Raw genomic sequence first — 22368 nt, 5'->3', positions numbered from 1 at the left:
ATAATATAACTATAGGAACAGTATATTAAGCAACCCAGTTTTTTAGGACTCAGATGCAATCTCGTGGGAAACGTTAATACAACAATGGGCAATTCATTGCAGAAATGTGTGGAAAACTGTGGAAATGTATTGCGAACACTTTCATACACATTCATGATCTTACTTTTGCTTTCATGGTTCGAACAATGACACTAATAAATTGTTGTAAAGACAAATGAGTTGCCTTGTTACTTTGTAATAAAAACCTACGCTCAATGACCTCTCTATATATACCTAGTACATACTATACATACAAAAAGGAAAAATAACGAATAAAAAAAATTGTGGGCTGCAAGTTGTTTATGCCAAATTTTTTAACCCCCGACCCAAAAAGAGGGGTGTTATAAGTTTGAAGTGTTTAGGTATCTGTGTATCTGTCTGTGCATCGTAGCTCCTAAACTAATGAACCGATTTTAATTTTGATTTTTTTTTTGTTTGAAAGGTGGCTTGATCGAGAGTGTTCTTAATTATAATCCAAGAAAATCGGTTCAGCCGTTTGAAAGTTGTCAGCTCTTTTCTAGTTACTGTAACTTTCATTTGTCGGGGGTGTTATAAATTAATTTACACTTGTACAACTCGATGTTTAAATTGTTTGTAAATTGTACATTTGAAAAGAGCAACCGCCGAGTTTCTTCTCGGTAGGAACAACATTCCGAACCAGTGGTAGATTATTTTGACGATTCAAAAGCACTTGTAAAAGTTTAATTGAATAAAAATAATTTGAATTTGAATTTGAATAAGTACTAATTTTCACAGATTCATTGGACACCATTTTTGTGTGAACTTGCTTTTTGGTACAATTAAGTTCAATGCCACGCTCCTATACCTTTAGATCTTATTAAGTAAATAAATACGCTATACAAAGTCACATGCCAATTTTCATCTAGAATACTTAATTGATCTCGAGCTGAGATCGATAATAATATTGTCATATCGGCCCGACGTTCAACGCTTGTAATGCACAGTGTTTTTTTTTATACCATCTTGAACTTAGCTTTATTTACGGTAACATTCAGTTAAAATTTGATGAAATGAAAATAGAATACGAAGATCTAAAGGACGTGCTGCTATGCTAAAGTAAATTAAGCTTAATTTGACTTGTTATCAAATAAGATGATGCACATTGACTCCACTCCACTCACTCTGCAGGTGTGAAAGGTCCCTTAGTCTCTGATGTTATTTTCATTTTTTAACTACTTAGATAAAATCTTGTTGGCTGACTTGACTTGTTAGCACATCTGTAAAATTTGTAAATGCTATTATAGGTGCACGACATATTCCTAAATATATTCTTAAACCCAAAACTACTTTCGCCTTTGAATAATTTATTACCTACCACCCGCTCTCGTAATCTTATGAGTTCACTATGTTTGAAACAACATTATATAAATGATATAATACTATATCCATTTAGTTCAGTAGGTACTATACCGATGTATTATTTGATGATTGCGTACAATTAATTACTTCCTACACTCACTGTTCCGCTTTGATTGTTCCAGATGGCGTAGAAAACCGGTCGGAGACACCCAGCACAAATGATATTAGACAATCTAATGGAAGGAGAGTCGGTGACCACGAAAACTTTTTTATCTTCAATCAAAAAGTTCAATTCAGACGAAAGGGAGCACAGCGCTATAAAAGCCCTCCTGAAGAACTTCATCCTCCCCGACACAGACATGGCTATTAAACAGAAACAAAGCTTAAACGACAGATGCATTTACTCCGTTCCAATAAAACCTTCTATATCACCTGCAAGCGAAAGGAAACAAACAATCAACGAGGCTAAACAAGCTTTCCTGAACGCCACCGTCGACTCCACAATTTTACATGCGAAGCAAACGATTAAAGAACCTATATTGCATTACGCTCAAATAGCCACAGTCACAGAAAGTGACGACACAAGAAGCACTGGTGGAGGAGAGAAATCACAACCAATAGACAAAACTAAAACTAAATCAAACACACTTCCTATAGACATCCCAAAAAATAACAAAAAAAGAGTCGAGCAGCAACAAAGAAAAGTGAGTTTCAAAATAAAAAACGCCTCTGCATCATACCGACGGCCACCATTAGTTACAAAAACAACAATGACAATAACCAGTAGTAAAGTATCAGAATTAACAAAAAAGTTTAATAATTTAATGAATGAGGGATCAAACGGATCAATGAAGCAATCAAAGTTAGCAAAGACGATAGAACATCTACAAACAGCATCCCGATGTACTACCAGTAACAGTTCCACGCCTTCATCCACGCTCAGTTCCAGCCCAAATATCAAAATAGTTTTACGTCATAGAAGAAGTTCCAAAAGACGTGGGCATAAAAAACGGTGTTCAAGTGTAGATTCGGTAGATAAACTAATTTTATCTGAAGGATCTGCCGCCAAAATTCGTGTAATTCGTTCTAAGTCCGATGGTACCAAAATTCCTAAGTCTCCTAAAAAACGTTTAAAATATCAAGACTCGAGTGAACAACAAAGTGGATCTGATTCCGTTGATGGCAGTCCGGCAAAACCAAAAACAAATGAATCTCCTAGACAAACAGTGGATATTCCAGCGGAAACAAATGCTGTGAAAGACGCTATCAAAAAGTTTGAAAATGAAATTAGTGCCCAAGCTAGTACCATCATTGTTAAAAGACCAAACAATCAATCTTCAAATATAATACCCATAAAGGAAAAACCAAAAGTACCTGAAAAGAAATCTTCATTAGTGTTAACAAAAAATTTAGTTTTAAAAGATGGTGTCCCTAAAATTAAGAGCATTAAAGGTGTTTCTAATGACAGTAATATTAATCCAATAAAACAAGAAGAAAGCACGAATAAAGAACCAGATAGCCCAAAAAAGAAAGAGCCTATTTATGTTAGAAATAAATTTAAAACAAATTACATTCATTCCGAAAAACTGCCGCTACATCTAGTTGAAATTATACAAGAAGATGTAAATGAAAACTCTCATAGTATTTTTTTAGAACCAATAACAAGTGAATCGGTAGCTGTGACAAACTTAAAAGAAGATAACTTATACCAGGATCTGGACACGCCAGTGGCTCCAAACGATTCGTTTTTATGGCGAAGGAAAAGTTCACAGATTTATTCTGAAAATGATAGATCTACTTCCGAAAGTACTTATGGGTTTGTCACTGTGATAATGAATGAGACGACTGTTACTTGTAATGAATCTGATAATGAAACTAGTAAATCTACTCATATTGAGCAATCTCATGAAAAAGACATAGACGAATCTCAAGATAAATGTGAAGCCCCCATAGTTGACGTAGATCAAAACTCAGATTTTGAAAGTAATTTAATAGAAGCATGCAACAATGAAGTTCTTATTGGTTATACTTCAAAGACAAAGAGCAACCCGGTTGATGAAGACGATTATGAGCCTCTAGAACCTCGAGACACTGATAACGTTGTTGTAATATCAGTGAAGAGTGATAGAACTTCAAAAATTAATTGCCCCTTACCAGAAATTCCCAAAGAGGGGGTTGAACCAGTGAAAATAAATTCTGGAGAAAATATTTATCAGTGTCTTTTAGAAATGAGATCTCATCCTGAAGGAGATGAGAGTAGTCTCCATAACTATGAGCTCTGTGGGCAATTGGAGGAAAGAACGCGAGGCGATGGCGATAGTGATGATGGCTATGAATACTGCAAATCGCCGATCAAACCGTACTGCCTTACCTCCAGCTCCGGTATACAAATAGCTGAACACTACAACCCTTACAGTCCTGATGCTAATAGCAAAAATTACTCTATCTCAAAATCTGTAAGTGGAGCGTCCACAGTTAGTTACGAAAAAATAGGCTCCGATAGGATTTACGAAAAAATACCACCCAGACCGCCAAAATCTAAAGAAAGCAGTCCGAATTATAACAGACATTCTATTGCGTCTTCGGATTATACAGGCTACAATGATAGTGAGAATATCTATGATACTATCAAGCATGGTGATGGAACGTCGCTATCCCATTGCTATGAGAGTATACCCAATAGTCCAAGCATGGTTAAATTGAGGACTAATTTGAAGAAACAGTTAACGTCTGCAGTTCAAAAGAGATTGTCCTTCGATAATGTGTCGAACATAAGTCAATCGACACTCTCCAGTGAGCAGAAAACCAATAGCATTTATGGCCAAAGGTCAGTCATAAGTTACAACGGCCAAGAGATAGCGTTTCAAGTGCCGAGTAGCGAGACAAGTGTGAGCGACCGAAGTGATAGGAGCGACGATTGGGTTGACGTGTCTGATGAGGAAAAGACTGAAGAAAAGAAAATTATCATGTAAGTTCATATTGTTTAATATTTTAGCCAGTACTGAGGTCGAAATTAAAAAGAAAAATCTGATGGTAAAATAATGCAATCTAAGAAGGAAAGTGCTACCCTGGCAGGACTGTGGCATTATGTGTACATATACCCAGATTCCTTATCCTTCTTGGCATCGTACCGGCTAGATCGCTTGATAGCACTAGTCAGGTTCGATACCTCATAAATTGATTTTCTATCAGGATGACACGCTTTTTTCAATAAAATACCTTTGGCATAACTTTTCGTTATCAAGAATTTCCTTAACCAGAAGCCTAAATACTGAGTCCGTTTCATTTCAGTTAAATCACTTTCTCAAAAAATATTAACTTATTAAGTAGGTACTAACTTTTGAGTTTTAATACCGAACATCCACTACTTACACTATCTCCTATTAAATATTCTGGTGACCTATAAAATAACCATCGATATGAGTATCTGCCAATAACATTTTTCCAAAGAATCGAGTAAACAGCGTTATCTAACATCGATATTACCATCATATTTATGCGCTAATCAGTATGGAAAAGTTAGGGGAAAGTGCGCCACACCATTCGTTATAGTATTGCGAATTAATTAAATGAATATGTTAATTTTCAGAGTGCGCGAGAGAAGTCGAAAAAGTCCGGTCAGCTGGTCACAAAAAGTGAGGCACCAGTGGCAGAATTCTCCTAAACAAAGCGATGCTAAAGATAAAGGTAAGAAATCAATACTAATAACTAATAAGTACTTATTGTAAACTAACTGATGCCCGCGGATTCGTCTGTGTGGATTTAAGTTTTTAGAATCCTGTGGGAAATCTTTGATTTTCCATGGTAAAATGTGGCCTATGTCACTCTCCAGGTCTTTAAGTATATGCAGGCAAAAAATCACGTCGATCCGTTGCTCCGTTGCGACGTAATTGAAAGACAAATCAACAAACAAACACTTTTACATTTATAATATGGGTAGTGATGCAAAAGTGTGTCTGTCTTTCTGTGTGAACAAATTTTGACGATAGTCTTGCATCCCGGAGAATTATGACATAGGCTACTTGTTATCACAGAAGTCGCGAGCATTATCTAGTTACCATAAATATACAATAACTATGACTAATTAGTTAGGAATCATTATTTTTTATTAATTTTAGTGATAACAGAAAATCTATTCTGTCTGACATTTTTAAAATCTTACTAACTGCAAGCGCCATCTATGATCTGGGATGAACAATTCGATATGAAACTATGTATCGCGATGTAGTTTAGTGAAGTAGCGAAAGGTGGCGCTGCATTTCGTAAATGAAATGTCATCATCATCATTATCAAGTCTCTTGTAGGGTGGACTTCCACAGTCACGATCTTGCGCCTCTTGAATCCAGTGGCTTCCTGCGACCCGTTTGCCTGTCAACCTGGTGGTGGGTCTTCCAATGCTGCGCTTTCCGGTGCGAAACCACTTATTCTAGCACCTTAGCTTAGCTTAGGAACTCAACATCTATCGGTTTTTCCAACAAGCTCTGCCCAGAGGAGCTATGCCGGTTACTCTGGTTCACCTACAGATCTCCTCATTAATCATTTCGATTTAATCACGAAGAAATCCCCAATTAGATAACTATCTAAATAAAATGTCAGTTAAGCTTAAAAGGGTGTAGTTAGGTATGTAGGCGTACTTAACATTAAAATAAAATTATTTAAGTTACATAACTGCTCTACTTGGTTTAATAAATAATTAATTACATAAATAAACCATTACTTTTATCATATTATTATAATCGATTCCATAAACTAGTAAAAGTGCGTCCGTTTGACGAAGAGCGTGTCCGCAATTTACGTAACTCATGAATATGCAGGCGTTGTTTAATTATTACTATTTATTTATTAGAGTGTAAAAACTTATAGGAAATTAAACAAATAAGATACCACTAAACTAGTCTCTTATCTAGTTGCGTAAGATCATATAAAACCTGTGTCGGTTGCGTATGCGCATAATAGGCTTTGACAACTGACACGTGACAGACGTTATAGGTCTGTCTGTATGAGATTGGTCTGAGGACAGTGATCTCTACTAATAAAAGTAAGTACGCTGGACTTGCGATTGCCGACTTGTTTTTCTAGCAACTTGATTTTTGCCATTTTGACGCTAATAGTAGCACTGAGTGTCATGTGAGCGTACTCAGAACTAAATGCTAATGAACGTACATATCTGTGGCGAAAACTTTGCATTTTAGCCAATTTCAGAAAGTGTTAGAAATCAAAAGTGATTTTCATTGTCACATTGTACAAGCAGGGCTACAAGATATTGTTGCAACAAGAATACTTTAATTGAATTTTTAATTCAATATTCGGTTTTGGGTCAACGTTCTACATCAAATACCAAAATAAGTTTTTAACTCGTTTCGTCTACGAGCTACACGCGGACGGACAGACAGACAGCAGAGAAGCATTAGTAGGGTTCCGTTTTACCGTTTAGGTACAGAACTCTCAAAAGGTTCCAGGTCAGCATAATGCTGTAAGTATGCCTCGTAATAAAAAATACAAGGGCATAGAATCTGAATAATATGAATTATACAGCGCTGTACTATCCAGAAACTTAACTAAAGCACGCTTACGTAGTTAATGCCCACGTTAGTTTTAAATCATTAGAAGTCAAAACAATTCTACTAAGTTATAAGCCAAGAGTGCCTAAAACAATGGATATAATCTCAGCACAAATCTCGTTCGGACTGGAGTAGCTGCGCGGGCGCAGGAATCCGGCACTAGTCTCATAAACCGCCGCCCACCGCCTGTCGGTGCGTGTGTCTAGGCATTATTATAAGTTACAACCTATTCGAGCTTAACTGGGGGTCTATGAACTTGTTACACGACAATTGCTCAAAAAAGGATTATTATTTATTCAGAATGAGCATGGTTTGACCGTAGCTAACCACGCTAGCCAAAGTGCGGATAAGTAGGCTTGACACACCATTTTCAGAACACTAAGGCACGCAGGCTTCCTCACAATTTTTCCCTTCACCGTAAAGCAAGTGCTTAAAACGCATGTAGACACAGGACAAACTCAATACATAGACATTATTTCCCATCCAATTACAAAGGAAACTTTTTTCGCTCCAATATTTACAGAATTAACAATAAAACATAGCATATCGAATGGAATTATAAGCGTGAAGCTCACGATAATATCTACCCTTCATACCGCCATCCGCGTGCCAAGGCCGATGCGACATTCCACAGCACAAAAGATTTAATTAAAAAAAAAACAATAAGCATCGTCGCTACCACGTCGCTACAATCAAAACAAAACAGATTCGTTACTAAACCGTTGAAAAATTTATCCCCTCGATTTCACCCGCCTTAAATACATAGGTACCTACTTAGAATTTATGAAAAAAAATCTTTCTTACGTTTTAGATAGAATATTGATTCTTAAAGTCTCTTCTGTGATAAATATTTTATTCATAAATATCTATCCAAAATAAGCCTTTACTTGGTCTCTACTCTCTACCCATAATATTAGATAATCGTTATTGTAGAGAGAGAGAGCCAGCGCGTGCTAGGCCTTTCTCTGCTAAGCGTCCCCAGCCAAATTTTAATTAAAAATTTAGTTTAAACGATGTATACTTGACCGTAAAGAATTAATATACCTAGTTAAATTATTTAAACTAGGTAGTCACATTTTATAAATTGACGCATTGAGAAGGAATCCGGTTTGTTCACAAATAATTTCGGTTTATCATGATAATTGATGAAGAATGATGCTCTATCCTACTGCATAGAGCCCACTAAAGGCCCACCAACATACAACAAAGGAATTTAAAAAATCACCATTCCGATTCAAGTAAATATCGCCCACATAAGTCGATCTCACAAGACCTTCATGCTTCATCTCAGCAGTCATCACTGACCGTAAAAAATGGTCAAGTCATTCGAACGATGTATTGTTAATCTATACTAATATTATAAAGAGGAAACCTTTGCATTTTTGTATTTTTGTATGTTTGTATTGAATAGGATTTTATCCCGGAAAATAGATAGGATTTTTCGTGGTAGTGTCCACCCGTGCGAAGCCGGGGCGGGTCGCTAGTGGATTTATAAGTCGGACATCCGATTATTCAATGTCTCCTTCAAGTTGAAGAGACAAGATGTTTTTCGCCTATATAATAGTCTTTCTGTGGCTCTCAGGTCATTTTTCCACCTATTGGGAACTATTCGGAAATCCAAATCGTATTTTATTCGTTTCTACTGTACTTAGGTAGGTACTTACAAGTCATATAGTTACTAAATGCATGTTTCAAGGCCAACGCGACAGCCCGCCAAACAAAGGAAATAAAAAACAATATTCATCGCCGTTCCAACTGTCTTCACACGTAACCTATGCTATACTTCATCCTTGACCGTAAAAATATGGCCACGTAATGCAACCAAATTATAAAATGAACCGCTTATGTTTGATAACTATTTGGTCAGTCGGGTCAAACTGAACTGGTGGTATGAACATCTCAATGATTAGGTATATCTGCCCAATGATCCGATTCAACATAACTTGCTGTTGGTCAAGCCTCAAATGTTGGTAATAACTTACAATTATGTTTGATGTTATCAAGGAAATCATAATTGTTTGATGTTTGTAAATCTCTTTGAAATTGTATGAGAAATATTTTGAGAGCTAGTGCCTGCGTCTTGCGAAGTTTATGAGAAGAATTCAATGAATCGTATACAACAAAATGTAAAGGGATTATCAAAAGTATTAATAACTGGATGACCCAGATTATCCTAATGAAAAGATCACATACCTTTGGCCGTAAAAATGTATAACACCCCCGACAAGTGAAGGTTACAGTAACTAGAAAAGAGCTGATAACTTTCAAACGGCTGAACCGATTTTCTTGGATTATAGCTAACAACACTCTCGATCAAGCCACCTTTCAAACAAAAAAAACACTAAATTAAAATCGGATCATTAGTTTAGGAGCTACGATGCCACAGACAGATACACACGTCAAACTTATAACATCCCTCTTTTTGGGTCGGGGTTGATAAAATAATTGAGGAGTAAAAAATTCAACTAACGTTTTAGCCTATTAGCTGTACAAAGCTAAGCATACTTATTTAGGTACTACCTAGTCTAACTCCAAATAAAATTATTCAGGTAATTAATGATGCAAGCAGCCTTCAAACTTTCAGTTCATTACTTGCATCGACTTGGTATTGCTAAGTATTAACTTTATACGAGCAGTATTACCTTGGTGAAAATGAAAGTGCATAATGTTATTGTTTTACAATAAAAGTTCTGTGATTTCTTCGTTTAATGTCTCACGTTTAAATCGTGGAGTTACGTTTTCCAGCACTTCTTTTGCAATAATTTCACTACTATTCATTGATAATGTTGCACATGTCTTAAAACTTCTATTTGAAGTGCTTTTCATACAAACAAAGTTTACAATTATTAAACTCAATGAAATAATGTAGACGCGTTCTACATATTCATATTTTTCCTTCGTAGTTTGTGAGATTTTTATAAAAATATCTAGTTTCAAAGTTACACTCATAGTTACACATATAAACGCAAATTTTTTCAAAGTAATTTTTTTGATTAATATTCTTGCACAGTAAACTATCATATTACAATTGAATTTTAAATATGTTTAAAAAAAAAGGTAAGGTAAGAAATAACAATCTATAGAGGCATCTTTCTTATTACTTACATCAATTTAGTATAGGATTAGGAACTACAATCAATTAGAGACAATTGCAATTCTGTATACGGTATTGCAGAACTGTTCATTAGTATCCATTTCGGTTGAACGTTAGTCAAGATCTAGATCATAGGATGAGATAGTTTCGTTCATACTAATGAACTGTAACAAGACTACTGTTGCATTACGGCTGTGACATAATAACACAGCGTTTATATAGCTATTCGTATGTCTATTTCTCCCACTATTGATTACAATGCATGATTGCAACAAGATTATCATAAATTCAACCAATCACTCAATCGCGATTGTAATAATGATTGATGCAAGTTTTCCGGAATCGACCTACAGGTCATCATAAACTTGAATGAAGACGTTCCTTTTTACCCGACTGCGGCAAAGCCAAAAGAAAGGATTATGTTTTTGATGAATGAGGTGTCAATTGATTCGTTGTAAAGGTCCGGGTGACATGGGCTATATACGAAAAAAATTGACCTAACGGATGTTAGGTACATTAGAAAAAGTGGAGGTCTGCAAAATTTTTTTTTTGCTATTGTATCGAGTGGGATGTCAAATGAAAGAGGAAAAATTCTGAGCTTATGTGTTTAAATGTACAATAATCCATACTAATATTATAAATGCGAAAGTGTGTCTGTCTGTCTGTCTGTCTGTCTGCTACGTTATCACGGCCCAATCGCTGAACCGATCTTGATGAAATTTGGTACAGACATGGGCTACATCCAGGGGAAGGACATAGGCTACTTTTTATCCCGGAAAATAAAAGAGTGCCTGCAGGATTTAAAAAACCGAAATCCAGGCGGGCGAAGCCGCGGGCATCCTCTAGTATTAAAATATATCAAGCGACAGCAAAACAATTTTACTCTAATATTTCAGCGTTTATTACGATGATCGCAGTCGGGTTTTAGTTTTCAACCTTTTAAGCGTCTCATATTATCATTTATTCTATTAGCATTGTAGCTCGCATTATAGATATGCCATCTACAGCTTCAACTTCAAGAAATACTTATACGGCGACATCAACAGGGAAGTATAAAGTCATCGATTCGGTAACCTTCGTTGGGCAATACGGAATTTCCGCCGCTTAGCTGCCTGAAACGCGACTTGAATGAAAGCGGTTTAAAAAAACACGTATTTACTTTTGCCCGGTGAAAAAAGTAAGCACATTTTAGATGTTAGATAAAATATTTACATTGAAAGTCCGTCTTGGCCGATCATTAGCGTGTAATTGATTGATAAGTTGAAAATTGTTGCTCTATCTTATTCTAATCGGTCGTTTGCTGACTGCTATTTGCATAATTTAGAATTTTTTTACATACAATTTGAAAAAAGTCTTCTACAATCTCTGGATAAAATTCTCTAGATGTAGGAATTTGAACTATTCTCGATTAATTTTATTTATTCTTTCTGTTAGCGACTAGGTTTAATATAGTGTGAATTCTGCGCACGACGTACCTATAAGTTAGGCAAAGGGCCATGTTTCGCTGTTTGCCCACAAAAAAGGAACGTTTCAAGAACGGTTTAAATTATGACTCTTCGCGTCGTCTACCTGCTTGACTAAAGTGTTTTAAACTCATAGAATTTGGAACTCAAGTAGTGTAGTGTAGGTTAAAAGGCCCTTATGTTTTAGATTTATTAGGAGCCTAGCGAGAATAGAAATTAGAATAGAGGCCAATTGTGTTGTAGAGGCCAATTTAGGTTAAATTTATGTTACCTTGTCATTTTTGTGTTTAAATCAACCTATTTTATTGCTAAGAAATAAGTGTGTGAAACTTAACTTGAAATAAAGAGGGTCTCGAAGGGTTCACTCATTGGTGTGGGAATATTTTACTGGCTTCATGATATAAATACCACTCCATGAGCCGAGACCAATTAGTCAGCCCAAGTCAGCCCAGAGACTAGCATACGAAATAAGTATTTTATTTCAAGAAACCTCTCTTCGTCTATACCAATAAATTACATCTACCTGTCGCGGTAGAGGTGCACGACCGGGGTGCACGGGACGGGACGTTAGAACCAGCCTACGAGCCAACTGAGGGACACGGTGCAAAATAGTTACCTGACCACTCACTCGCGCCCCGTCAACTATAGTGGGACAAGTTCCCAGGCGTTGTTACGCATCATTTACAAGCGACGCGCCGCAACAAATGGTCCTTCGAGCCGGATCCCGGAAGACAGATTCTAGAACTGGAAGTTGAAGATTTTTGAAGGTGAAGCTACGAACAGGAACAAGAGATATGACTCTCACCAGGTTCCAGAAGGAAGAATGTGTGCCCTTACGCGCAAATACATCGCAACGAACAGAACAGGCGAATGTGCGCAGATCAGAAGGGACCACATTTATCGAAGCTATAGCCACGAACTTAAGATCTTCGAATATGGAATCTTCGGGATACACCGCGACAAAAGTTACGAAGATGTTCGAAAATGGGGCTAGACTCAAAGAACAGAAGACCACTGACGAGATGATGGCTGAGAGGATGAACCAGAACAGAACCTTGAAGACGATTGAATCAGGGGGTTTTATCCGCACGTCAGTTCGGTCTAAGAGAACTGCTGCCAGATTACGTGACTTAGAAGCAAGAGAAGAACTGGCGCTTTTAGAATTGCAGCGCGCTGAAGCAGCAGCTAATCTGGCCAGAATCAGATTCGAGAAACAACGAATCGAAGATAAAGTAGTTAGTCTGGATAAAGAACAAGAAGATAGAACATCTCACGTTCAGAACTGGATCCAGACCTCTACTTTAGAAGAAATAAAAGACGTCATTCCTGACAAACGAGGGAATCAGTCCCTGCTTCACTCGGAGCTTATAAGCTCAGAACAGTCGAGTGGAGCTGAGAATTCAGAAATGATAGCGAATACAACGATGCCAATCCACGCAGTGGAAACGACCAGAGTTTCAGAAGATGACCTGGATAAGGAACAAGGAGGAAGAACTTCACATGTTCAGAACTGGATCCAGACGTCATCTTTGAAAGAAATAAAAGATATAATTCCTGATAAACGAGGGAATCAGTCCCTGCTTCACTCGGAGATCATAGGCTCAGAACAGTTGAGTGGAGCTGCGAATTCAGCTTTAGAAGACGGTTTGGATGAGGAACAAGAAGACACAGCTTCGCATGTTCAGAACTGGATCCAGGCTTCATTTTTGGAAGAAACAAAGGATATCATTCCAGATAAACGAGGGAATCAGTCCCTGCTGCACTCGGAGCTTATAAGCTCAGAACAGTCGAGTGGAGCTGAGAATTTAGGAATGATAGTGAATACAATGTTGCCAGTCCACGCAGTGAGAACAACCAGGGCTTATCTGAAGATAATTCCGGTAGAAGTATTTGGACCAAAAGGATCCCAGAAGATACTAGTACTTTTGGATGAAGGATCAACGGTCTCTCTTCTTGATTCACGAATAGCTAAGAATATTGGGGCAAAGGGAACTGAAGAAGAATTGGTGCTAGAAACAGTTGAAGGAAAATTGATACGCAAGAGGGACTCTGAGAAGCTCAACTTAATAATACGAGGAGTCAACCAAGAAGAAAAGAAAAGCCTCGAACGTGTTCGCACCATCGAAGAACTGAATCTTGCTCCACAGTTCCTGGATAAAGCAAGAATAGAAAAATATCCACACCTGAAAGAAATGACAAGTGTTCTTTATTATGAGTTTGAGCCACCTCGGTTACTCATAGAACAAGACAACTGGAAACTGATCGTATCTCAAGAAATTAAGAGAGGAAAACCCGGTCGACCAGTCGCTTCACTGACGGAATTCGGAGAACTGTTGGGAGTGCAACCAAGAAGACCTACGACAGACTCAGATGGAAGAGCTCTCGCCATATTAGAAAAAACCTGTAAAAGGCGAGAAGATGGACGCTTTGAAGTCGGATTGCTGTGGAAAAACAAAGATGATGAAATGCCAAAAAGTTACAAATCAGCCGAAAAAAGACTGTTCACCATAGAAAAGAAAATGGATAAAGATCTTCACCTCAGATATGAATATATCAAGCAAATTCAGCATCTGCTTGATGAAGACTATGCAGAAGAGGCCCCAAACAAACGAGATTCTAAAAGAAAATGGTACCTTTCTCACTTCTCTGTCATACATCCATTTAAAAAGAAAGTAAGAATCGTCTTTGACGCTGCGGTTAGGTCCCAAGGGAGAAATTTGAATGACGCTCTTCTATTGAGACCAGATCTTCTGCAAAATCTCTTCGGGGTGCTAACAAGATTTCGTCAAGGCCCAACGGCAGTAGCAGCAGACATTAAAGAAATGGTCCTGCAGATAAAAATAAGACCTCAAGACAAGGATTATTTGAGATTTTTATGGCGAGAAGGTCGTCGAGACGCTCCACCGAAAGAATATAGAATGAACACCGTCATATTCGGCGCGACTTCATCACCAAGCACAGCTATCTTTGTGAAGAATAGAAACGCAGAAGACTTCAAAGAACGCTATCCAGATGCAGCAACAGCTATAGTACGTAACCATTACATGGATGATTATCTTCATAGCTTTCACTCCAAACAAGGACTTGTGAAAGTTGCGAAAGAAGTAGATTACATCCACAGAAAAGCAGGATTCGTACTAAGAAGATGGGCATCGAATCAACCGAATCTTCTTCAGCAAATCACAAAAGAAAATGTAGACAAGACTGAAATAGAGCTTGGAGAAAAAGAAGAGAAAACTCTAGGCTTACGGTGGTTCACCAAAGAAGACAGCATCGGGTTTCGTACTTGCCTACGGAACACACCACAAGACGTACTGCAAGAAAAAAGAATTCCAACGAAAAGAGAAGTCGCTAGTGCAGTCACGAGCACATTAGACCCGTTAGGGCTGGCATCACCAGTTTTGATACAAGGAAAAAAGCTACTGCAAAATATATGCAGAAGTGGAATAGGCTGGGATGAGCAAATAGAAAAACAAGCTGCACTGCTGGGAAGCCGACTAGTTGAATCACTTATACATGAGTCAGATCTGACAATCAAGAGAAAGACTTATTGGACAGACTCCAGCATTGTCCTGTCATGGATCAAGTCGGATCCCAGACACTTCGAGACATTTGTGGCACATAGACTTGCAGAAATCGAAAATGTCACCCAACCACATGAACGACACTGCATGAATCCATACGATGATGACACGCGTGATGTACCAGAAAACTTATCAAAGAGTCACATGTGGTTTACTGGTCCTGAGTATTTGAAACAAGAAGGAGTGCTACGTCGACCCAGTTCAGAATTCAGATTCATTCGTGATGCAGCAGACGAAGCATCGCCAGGTTCGAGGATTGGTGCTACGCACAAGGGGGAGGATGTTAGCGACTAGGTTTAATATAGTGTGAATTCTGCGCACGACGTACCTATAAGTTAGGCAAAGGGCCATGTTTCGCTGTTTGCCCACAAAAAAGGAACGTTTCAAGAACGGTTTAAATTATGACTCTTCGCGTCGTCTACCTGCTTGACTAAAGTGTTTTAAACTCATAGAATTTGGAACTCAAGTAGTGTAGTGTAGGTTAAAAGGCCCTTATGTTTTAGATTTATTAGGAGCCTAGTGAGAACAGAAATTAGAATAGAGGCCAATTGTATTGTAGAGGCCAATTAAGGTTAAATTTATGTTAACTTGTCATTTTTGTGTTTAAATCAACCTATTTTATTGCTAAGAAATAAGTGTGTTAAACTTAGCTTGAAATAAAGAGGGTCTCGAAGGGGTTCACTCATTGGTGTGGGAATATTTTACTGGCTTCATGATATAAATACCACTCCTTGATTCGAGACCAATTAGTCAGCCCAAGTCAGCCCAGAGACTAGCATACGAAATAAGTATTTTATTTCAAGAAACCTCTCTTCGTCCATACCAATAAATTACATCTGTCGCGGTAGAGGTGCACGACCGGGGTGCACGGGACGGGACGTTATAACCAGCCTACGAGCCAACTGAGGGACAGGGTGCAAAATAGTTACCTGACCACCCACTCACGCCCCGTCAACTATAGTGGGACAAGTTCCCAGGCGTTGTTACGCATTTACAAGCGACGCGCCGCAACACTTTCTGTTTTCTTCTGTTTTAATTTACTAAAAAGCAACAACTTATGCATGAAATATGCTTTATGCTTTATTAGATGATTTCTGTGACTTCTTCCGCGTGGGTATATAAGATTTTGAAAAATGTATAGAATGTGTAGAATGTATAGAAGATTTTGAAAAATCTTCTATACATTCTTTCATTTTCTGATATAAAAAGTAGCTATGTTAACCTATAAAGTATATATTATCTTTATTCCAAATTTCAGCCAAATCGGTTCTGTTAATGTGAAGTGAAGCAGTATCAAAATCTAAACTTTCACATTTATAACAATACTAGGATTAGGATTGTACACCAAAATATAAATGCCTAGAAACATATATAAAACATATAAACAAACATAAAAAAATATAAAACATAAAAGAAGGTTCAATGGGTGGCCCTATCTTATGTATGATGACAACAGCTAAGCTTGACCCTGAACATGAAAATCTAAATGTGAACCCCATACAGTCAATTAACACCATGCCAAACGATCGAATCATCCCAAATCACGTTTATACCTCGTTACCTTTATACGTTTCACGAATCACGATGCACTAAATCAGCTCAACAGCTTAAGATAATGAAACAAAACGTGAGATCAATACAATTACCTGTTCCACTTTTCAGTTATGTCATAGGCCTTCTTACACTTTTTGCTTTTGCGTTTATTGAGACTAATAGCAACATTAGTAATTGCACAAGACCTAGAATTTTCAGATCCACAAAGAAAGAGCATTGGCAAAACTTGGCAATTTTTAAACAGATAAATCTCAGTTATGAGCGTATTCCATTTCTATTGTAATGTTGAATGGTCCAATTTGTGCGGTGTGCAGTCAAGAAACTTGTTACTTAACAAAACCTCTATCTGATGACTGTCAATTTTGTAGTTTACGATTCTCTGAGTTTTCTTATTTAAAACTATCTGTTTCATAGTAATTTTGTAATTTATTTCTATAGAACCTACTCGTATTAAAAGGATCGGTTTGTGAAGCTCCGTGACACCTCATCATCACTATCATCTCCCACTACTTAGCACGGTTCTGCTCTCTGTGATACGTATATGAGAAAGCTATTATAATAATACAATCCACCACGCAAGCCAAGTGCAGATTGACAGATTTCATGCAGATTTCATGCAGAAAGTGAGATTTAATTATTTAAACACCTAGGAATAATAAGCTCAAATACTTTGCTCTGTCTGTATAATTTGCATTATCTTTCAATCATAGCAAACTCATGATTATCTTCATTATTTTCTCCTTCTTTGTTGCTACGCTCTTCACAGAGCGGCCGTGGTCATCACAGCAATGCTGTAGCATGTCTAATAATGCGTCTCAATTCCTCTCTGATAGCTATCTTCCTAATAAACTCATAAAAGGAGACGTCCATCGCAGCCCTCACTTGGTCTGTCCATCTCATGGGCGATCTTCCACGCGCTCTGGTGCCCTCTACACTTCTTTGAACTACTAGGTGTTCAAAGGCGACACCGTCGCTTCTAGATTTCTTACCAAAGCAAATGAGAATGCAAGCCCTTACAGTAGAAGATAGACGCTGCTTGATGCCGAGTTCATTGACTTATGATCCAATAATATTTTTACCATCACTATTTCAATAATCTCTACACAAATAGAGCTTACTAAATAGTCTCAATAATGTTAACAACTGGAGACTATTTAGCTCAGAGCAAGAATGTTTCACCAAAGACGTTTCAACCGTTCGATTGTCGAAATCAAAATTTATTGTCTCGTAGATACTCGTACATTGCCCTAGATTGTGTTAACCGTCGGGAACCAGTTCGCTAAAATGTGACTCTACTACAATATCATTTTCAGATTCAATTCGGCTTATCGAAATGAGAGCTGTGTAACCAAATCCTAATATATACCTAGTTTCGATTACTGTTGTTACAAGAGTTAATATCATTTATGTTAAAATTACATGTTTTTTTCGGAAAAGTGCTTACGTAGAGAAATTCGCTTAAAAATCCTTTTTCAATGTTGTAAACCATTTCTACACTAGACGATGCCCGCGACTTGGTCCGCGTGGGTATACCTAAGTTATTTAAAAATCCCGCGGAAACTTTCATTTTTCGGGAAAAAGTGTCATTTAGGATATTATGATCTATCTCCATTCCTTTCAGTCAAATCAGTATAGTAATAATTAATAGTACAATATAATATTAGTAAACTTTTACGTATTTTTTATTTGTTACAAGATAAAAGTCAGGATTCTCATTGGGTATCTCCAGATTAGAAATGTTTAAATACTCCGATTTGAAATGAAAATTTCAAAAACTGGAAGCTAAAATAATAAGGAAGCAGTTGGATTACCAGTATGTAAATCCTTAGAGAATTATTAATTACATTACCTGTATTATATTGCCGAGATCATAACAAACTAACAATGCTATCGTTGAGCATATTATTAAAATTATGGCCTTTAGGTATCTGTTAAAATAATCTCAAGTTATAATTCAAGATACCAAACACGGCGGTTATGATGACGTAGCCACATGCCATTTGTCCGTGCATTCTCACTAATGTTAAACAAGATCAAGTTGCTAAGCCTCTACATACTTACTAAACCGACCTTGTTTCAAACTTACGCTTCAACACTCTCTTGGTAATTATCTACTTTTAATGGGCGCAAACCTGATGTTACTCGTAAGATGCGCAGAGTGCAACTATCAACAGCTGTTTGTTGCTCTCAAAAATTATTGTATTTACTCATACTTACATATATTTATTATTTATTGGTTGCTTTAAGCTGGTAGAAACTATTATGTTATATTCTGTAGCATCAGCGAGATTACGCCTCTTTCTGGGAGGTTCAGTTGGCTACCAATTTTGCTTTATCATTATTTAGTCAGTAAATCGGTCCCGTCTGTAGAAGTTTATAGGGGGTGCTACGTAAATGGTTATTCAGGTGCGCCTGCGCAGCCGGCCACCACAGCCTACGCTCGCTGGTAGGTAGAGGGGAGTGCGCGCGAGTTCGCCCTCTGAACGCGCGAACGACGGACGCGCCGCGCGTTTTAGCAGTGAAAGTGCTTAAAAACTAGTGCAATCGTAAATCTCACGTAGATTTTGGATTTATTGTGTGTGCTTATTTGTAGAAAACGTCAGTATTTGTTTAGTTTCTTACAGACCGTTAAGAAACCGGTTCCGTTCATTCGTAGATCAGTGTTAAGAAACTTGAGCATCGTGAAGTAACGTTGCATTACTACTATTAATTACAAAGTTGTGGTTAGTTTTATCACTAGGCAGTAAAATACAATGTATTTTGTCTTTATCCAAAATGCTGTTATCAACTTTTATCGCAAAATTGTGCTTTACCTCGTCACGCTCCGTTTCGGTCCATTAAAGTTATGTTTGCTCTTGCCTCATTCCACTTATCTTGAACTCCTTTGTAAATAAGAACACGAAATTAAATTAGAATGTAGGTAATCGCTTATTTAGGCTTAAGGCCAAGATTATGTTGTTTAGCTTCTAAGTGTGAATGCCAAACTTAGACAATGCCGGTCGTAAAATTATCATATTCATACAGCTTTTGTATTTTTGGTTAAGTATCATTCATTAGATTTTATCATTTGATTTCGTAATATATTGATTTCTAAAGTGTATTTCTTTGATGAGACATACATTATAATAAATTATTCTGTTGATCCGATGAAACTGGAAATTCAACATAAACGCTTGTATTAACTGTTATTAATTCTAACAAGATTGTCGAATAAAAATCTGTAATTTTATCCTTGTGAGATTCTACAGTTAGACTACTAAAAATAATATTTTTGATCAGTCAAAATGGTAGGTACCTGTGCGTGTGAAGACAATTCAAGCAGGTTTTTTAGATGATCATAAGAGATCGATTAAAAGAACTAATCTTAAAAAAATTAAAAGGTCTTCAATCTTTTGTAGATTTCGGCTGCCTTTATTTAAAATTTTATACATTTCACTCTATCCTTTTTGTACTTAATTGTTTAATAGGCACATCACTTGGTAGTTTTTTCAAGGTCTTCCTTTTATTATCACGTTTAACCTTTAATTGAACGATTACTTTGTTTAATTAATCTATTAACTTTATCCCTTTCTATTTTATGTGATACCTACGAAGTAACTGATGAAAAAGCGTAATTTTAGCAATGTTTTCAAGTTATCCCATGTCATAAGTTCTTAGTTTAAGAATTTTCATACATCTAAACTTCATATAATCAATAAAGATTGGTCAATGAGTTTAATTTTAAAACATCGACCTGAGGATATTATAACAACATAAAACCATTACATCATAACTTACACAACCGGATTTATAGGATACATGCATTCCAGTCGACTTGTAACAAAGATTTATTTATAGTCTTAGCCACAAGCTATCTAAAAAATTGAAACAATATTTTAAAACTTTCACAAACGATTTGATTCGTATGAAAGTCAAAATTATACATAATCAAGCTATTACATCGAAATCACGACGAAATGACTAAAAGAAGGAAAAATAAATTACATAAATTAGAAAGAATCAAGACGAGAAACATTACTACTAAAAATTATTTAAATTTCAAAAGACATAAGGATGCCTTTGATCAAACATTACATTTTTATTCTGTTTGCTGTAGAGAGCTTAAATGCTTATGGAGTCAATAATGTTAAAAAATTCTTACAAAACGTTCCACCGCGGTTAATTGACTCAATGGAGACAGAAGGGCTGGCTCATTTTTTGCACAAAGGATCAGCCCGGCCGTTGTGCGCGGAAATGCAACCAGTTTTCTGGTTGCGGTTGGTTGGTTTTCTGGTTGAGCGCGGAAATGCAATTCTTGACACCATTTCACGAGGGCATGATTTGTATAGTTGTCAATGAATATGGCTAGCTTTAAGTTTTAGGGCTCTTACGCACTCATCCGATCCGAATCCGTGAAAATAAATTTCGAAGTAGTCATAGATCTATTTGTATGGTAGTTTACGCACTATATCCGACTTCCGTCTCGCCGCCGTCGTACTTTTGGGAAATCACTTGATTGAATATATAAAAGATCTGAAATCTATCGAACCCCTTAAAAAGGAAGAAACAAGGAGAACAGCTAACAAAGATCTAGGCTGGATTGACACGCATCCGGCAATCGGTCTCAGGCCACTAGCCTCCAACTGGCCGGAACGATGGAATTGCATTACGGAATATTTAATATAGAGCTTGGTTTGTTTGTGAATCTGATTACTAAAAAAACCGACTTCAAAAACCAAAAATACTAAAAAGTAGAAAATAATTTTTGTTTAGCTACACATGTAATGTACCTAGGTATGAAGTCGAGCGAGCATATTAAAACAAAATTAGAAATCCAAGAGTGAAGCTCGCCCGACTTCATACCTAGGTACATTACATGTGTAGCTAAACAAAAATTATTTTCTACTTTTTAGTATTTTTGGTTTTTGAAGTCGGTTTTATTTTTCTTTTGAAAATTTTTTATTTCACAATTTTTAGTGGCCCCACTGTACTATAATATGCTATGCCCAGTTAAAACCCTACTGTTTACTAAGCTATTACAGTGATCGCGAGCAATTTGCTCTTATCCATTGAGGAGTTCTGTTCTCCATCTTCGAAGATATTCATCAGATCTTCACCAAATTTATATGGGACCACCTGCACAGTATACCCTTTCAAACAAAAATAAATAAATTTTCCAAATCGGTCCAGGGGTCTTTGAGTAATCGGGGAACATACATAAAAAATAAAAAATAAAAAAAGATCCCGACGAATTGAGAACCTCCTCCTTTTTTGGAAGTCGGTTAAAGAGTGTATAAATGACATACAGATCCTTGTCTGATAAAGTGATACCACATTTTTCGTGAAACAAACATGAGTAAAGTAAAATATCTTTTGAATTAAGGAATACAGTATAAGGATAACTTCAAATGAAATATGCTATTTAAAAAACTAACATAATTAGATTTCAGGCAAAAATGAAATTAACCATCCAACATGACTGTCGCAACAAAATTCAATTCGGTCAGACAAAGGCTTTTGACCAACATTTTATACTTACATTAATATCAATTAAATAAACAGAGCATAAATGAATTATTAAGAGACGGTACATCGATTTAATGACTTTAGTTTTTAAATGGATTAAAAGCAAATAGTAGCTCATTATTCTTAACAGGGAAAACAGTCCATGAAATTTTGCAGACATATTCTAGAAACTAATATCTGTCTGTGGTTTTTAGATTTTTCTAAAAATATGTAGTTTTAAAATTACAGGGGCTGAGCCCCTGTAAATT

General features: G+C 36.7%; 1 protein-coding gene across 9 annotated transcripts in view; it reads left to right on the top strand.

Moving 5' to 3' along the window:
- LOC123881112 (rho guanine nucleotide exchange factor 5) overlaps positions 1-22368 on the top strand; it is a 121703-nt gene that overhangs the window by 64008 nt on the left and 35327 nt on the right. For 8 of the 9 annotated variants that reach the window (XM_045929692.1, XM_045929689.1, XM_045929693.1 and 5 more), the window contains 2 exons: positions 1542-4327; positions 4949-5046. In XM_045929692.1, coding sequence (XP_045785648.1) covers positions 1578-4327; positions 4949-5046 — 2848 coding nt within the window. In that variant the 5' untranslated portion in view covers positions 1542-1577. Of the gene's footprint in view, positions 1-1541; positions 4328-4948; positions 5047-19089; positions 19214-22368 lie in introns of those variants that run through there. The other variant, XM_045929697.1, reaches the window with a different exon arrangement.

Source organism: Maniola jurtina, chromosome 3 (genome assembly GCF_905333055.1).
Source record: "Maniola jurtina chromosome 3, ilManJurt1.1, whole genome shotgun sequence".
In the NCBI taxonomy this organism is placed as follows: Eukaryota; Metazoa; Arthropoda; class Insecta; order Lepidoptera; family Nymphalidae; genus Maniola; species Maniola jurtina.
This window is presented reverse-complemented; position numbering and strand designations above follow the sequence as displayed.